Source organism: Impatiens glandulifera, chromosome 1 (assembly GCF_907164915.1).
Source record: "Impatiens glandulifera chromosome 1, dImpGla2.1, whole genome shotgun sequence".
Classification (NCBI taxonomy): Eukaryota; Viridiplantae; Streptophyta; class Magnoliopsida; order Ericales; family Balsaminaceae; genus Impatiens; species Impatiens glandulifera.
The window spans coordinates 38,229,781-38,232,109 of record NC_061862.1 but is presented as its reverse complement, the minus strand read 5'-3'; the positions used below and the strand labels follow the sequence as shown (position 1 = coordinate 38,232,109).

Here is a 2,329-nt window from a genome sequence, read left to right as displayed (position 1 = left end):
ACTGTTATACGAAAGTGACCTCGCTGTTATACAAAAGAGACCTCTTATTATACGAAAGGGACGAAGTCTCTTTTTATAACAGCGAGATCACTTTCGTATAACAGCGATCTTACTTTCTTTCGTGTACGAGTCACTTCCCAAAGTCGTGTTTCCTATCATTCTTTCATTTATTAGAGTTAATTAATTTTTTATATGATTTTTACAGAGACATGACAAGTACGAAAGCTCCATCATCATCATCGATGATTGAAACTGAAAGTCCAATTGGGACATTGTCTTCAATTTCTTCCCTTCTCCATCAGCTCCTGACTGAATACAATCTGGATGCTCATGATCTCACAAGCCTAGACGCTTCATGTTCCTTCTTCAGCCGGATTGCTCAAGGCGAAGAAACCCTCTCATGGACAGAGGCTGCAGCTTTGGATCTCTGCAAGAAGAAACTTCTCAGCTTTGAGTCTATGACAGCCTCACAGATTGAATATCTGAAGAACAGGTGTGGAGGCTCATGGAAACGCGTCTTGAGATTCCTGCTCGCCCGTGAGTTCTGCTCCAGGTGGGGGAAATCTCAAGTGCTAACCGGACCAGGTCATAGCATTGCGATCAGCTCGAACGGAGTTGTTTCTTCATTCGGGAGCAATGAAGCGGGGCAGCTTGGATACGCAACCCAAGGCATCAACTCTTTGCCTCAACAAATTAGGTCAGTTTTTTTCTACTCATGAGAAGCCATGCATGCACGCATGCATGAATATAAATAAGAGATTGAATATATATATAATGTCTTGTGTTTGTAGATCTTTGTTCGGGGTTAGAATAGTTCAAGCGGCAGTTGGATTTCAACGTACTTTGCTGGTTAGCGATACCGGTAGAGTATATGCCTCGGGTGTAACTTCATTCGGTGAAGTAGTGCCATTTGATAGAGATGCAGTTACATCATTTGTACCGCAAATAGTCGACACGTTGAGACACATATTTGTGGTAGACATTACAATCGGACATTACTTCTCGGCGGTATTATCTAGAGAAGGTAAGGTCTTCACGCTTTGTCTCCAAGGTAATGTAATCGGTCATCGATCCGACGTAAATAATATTATACCTCAACCTCTTCTCGGTGAGCTCCAACACCTTCCCGTAGTTCAAATTTCCGCGGGTCAATGTTTCCTTCTCGCATTAGCGTGCACCTCCACCGGAATGTAAGTGAATTTCCTTCATGAACACATGCAATTTCTTCAATACTACTATTTTTTAACACTTCATGCATGGTAAAATATTAGGTCGGTCTACTCTGTTGGATGTGGACAAGGCGGACAGCTGGGACATGGAGAAATAGAAAATAAGAAAAAATCAAAAATGATTACAAAATTGATAGATTTGAATTTTGAACCGGTTATGATTTCCGCCGGACATATTCATTGTGTCGTGTTAGGGAAAGACGGAAGGGTTTGCACATGGGGTTGTGGGGTTCATGGATGCTTGGGATATGGAGACGAAAAATATCAAACAGTCCCTAAAGTGGTGGAGTCATTGGCTCACCTCCAAGTGGTCTATGTGTCGGCCGGAGCATTTACCACATTTGTCGTGACAAAAGACGGTGATGTATATTCTCTAGGATATGAATATCCATCGAGCGTCGGACTCCGCGAGGATGAAGTTGCCGTTTTTAATGTTAGTTTGTTTTATATTTATTACATTTTATTAATTAATAAAATTACTGACATGTCTTTTTGTTTTTACAGGATGATGTGAATCCCAGCCTTCTAAGGCTGCTAATTAAGGTTCCATATCTTAAACAGATCTTACAAGAGCGGGTAGTACAGATTAGTAGCACGAAATCGTTGATGGAGGTACCCCATACTCTAGTTCTCACTGAATCGGACAAGGTTTACGGTTTTGGAGCTGGAAACACATGCCAATTGGGAGTGGAGATGGTCGTCGTGCCCAACAATGTGGCTCAAAGGGCGGAACCCAAGCGAGTTGAGATTAATTTCGGATAGGTTACCTGGATGAATTTACATGTTTATTGATAAAACTTTATCATAAAATTGAAACCGGAGAATGCTAATTTTATTTACTGGACTGAGTGTCAAATTCATTTATAATATCGTAGAATTCTATTTTGTATATAAAGTTATCAAAAAGTGTCAAAAATATTTAAGATAACAAAAACCATCTAACGGAGTTAAATTTGTATCCACGTGGCATTCACGTATTATTCATCTATTTTATATCAGAAATAGAATGAGAAAACTGAAACTGAAGAATATAAAAATCGAAATGAGGAAGTTAAAGAAAGGCGGAGATGCAAAGGATGAGAATAATGAGAAATCGAAGA

General features: G+C 40.0%; 1 protein-coding gene across 1 annotated transcript; it reads left to right on the top strand.

The window, feature by feature from the left end:
- The first annotated feature begins 209 nt into the window (after window positions 1–209).
- Window positions 210–1,991, top strand: LOC124925015 (probable E3 ubiquitin-protein ligase HERC3). Its single transcript, XM_047464995.1, has 4 exons — window positions 210–697; window positions 792–1,024; window positions 1,424–1,662; window positions 1,734–1,991. The coding sequence occupies exons 1-4, from the start codon at window positions 210–212 to the stop codon at window positions 1,989–1,991; spliced, it is 1,218 nt and encodes a 405-aa protein (XP_047320951.1).
- The last annotated feature ends 338 nt before the right edge of the window (window positions 1,992–2,329 follow it).

Excerpts from the sequence above, each read along its gene's own strand:
- LOC124925015 (XM_047464995.1), top strand. The coding sequence starts at position 210 with ATGACAAGTACGAAAGCTCCATCATCATCATCGATGATTGAAACTGAA. Across the intron at positions 698-791 it reads TCTTTGCCTCAACAAATTAG|ATCTTTGTTCGGGGTTAGAA; the intron begins GTCAGTTTTTTT and ends TTGTGTTTGTAG. Across the intron at positions 1,025-1,423 it reads GGCGGTATTATCTAGAGAAG|GGAAAGACGGAAGGGTTTGC; the intron begins GTAAGGTCTTCA and ends GTGTCGTGTTAG.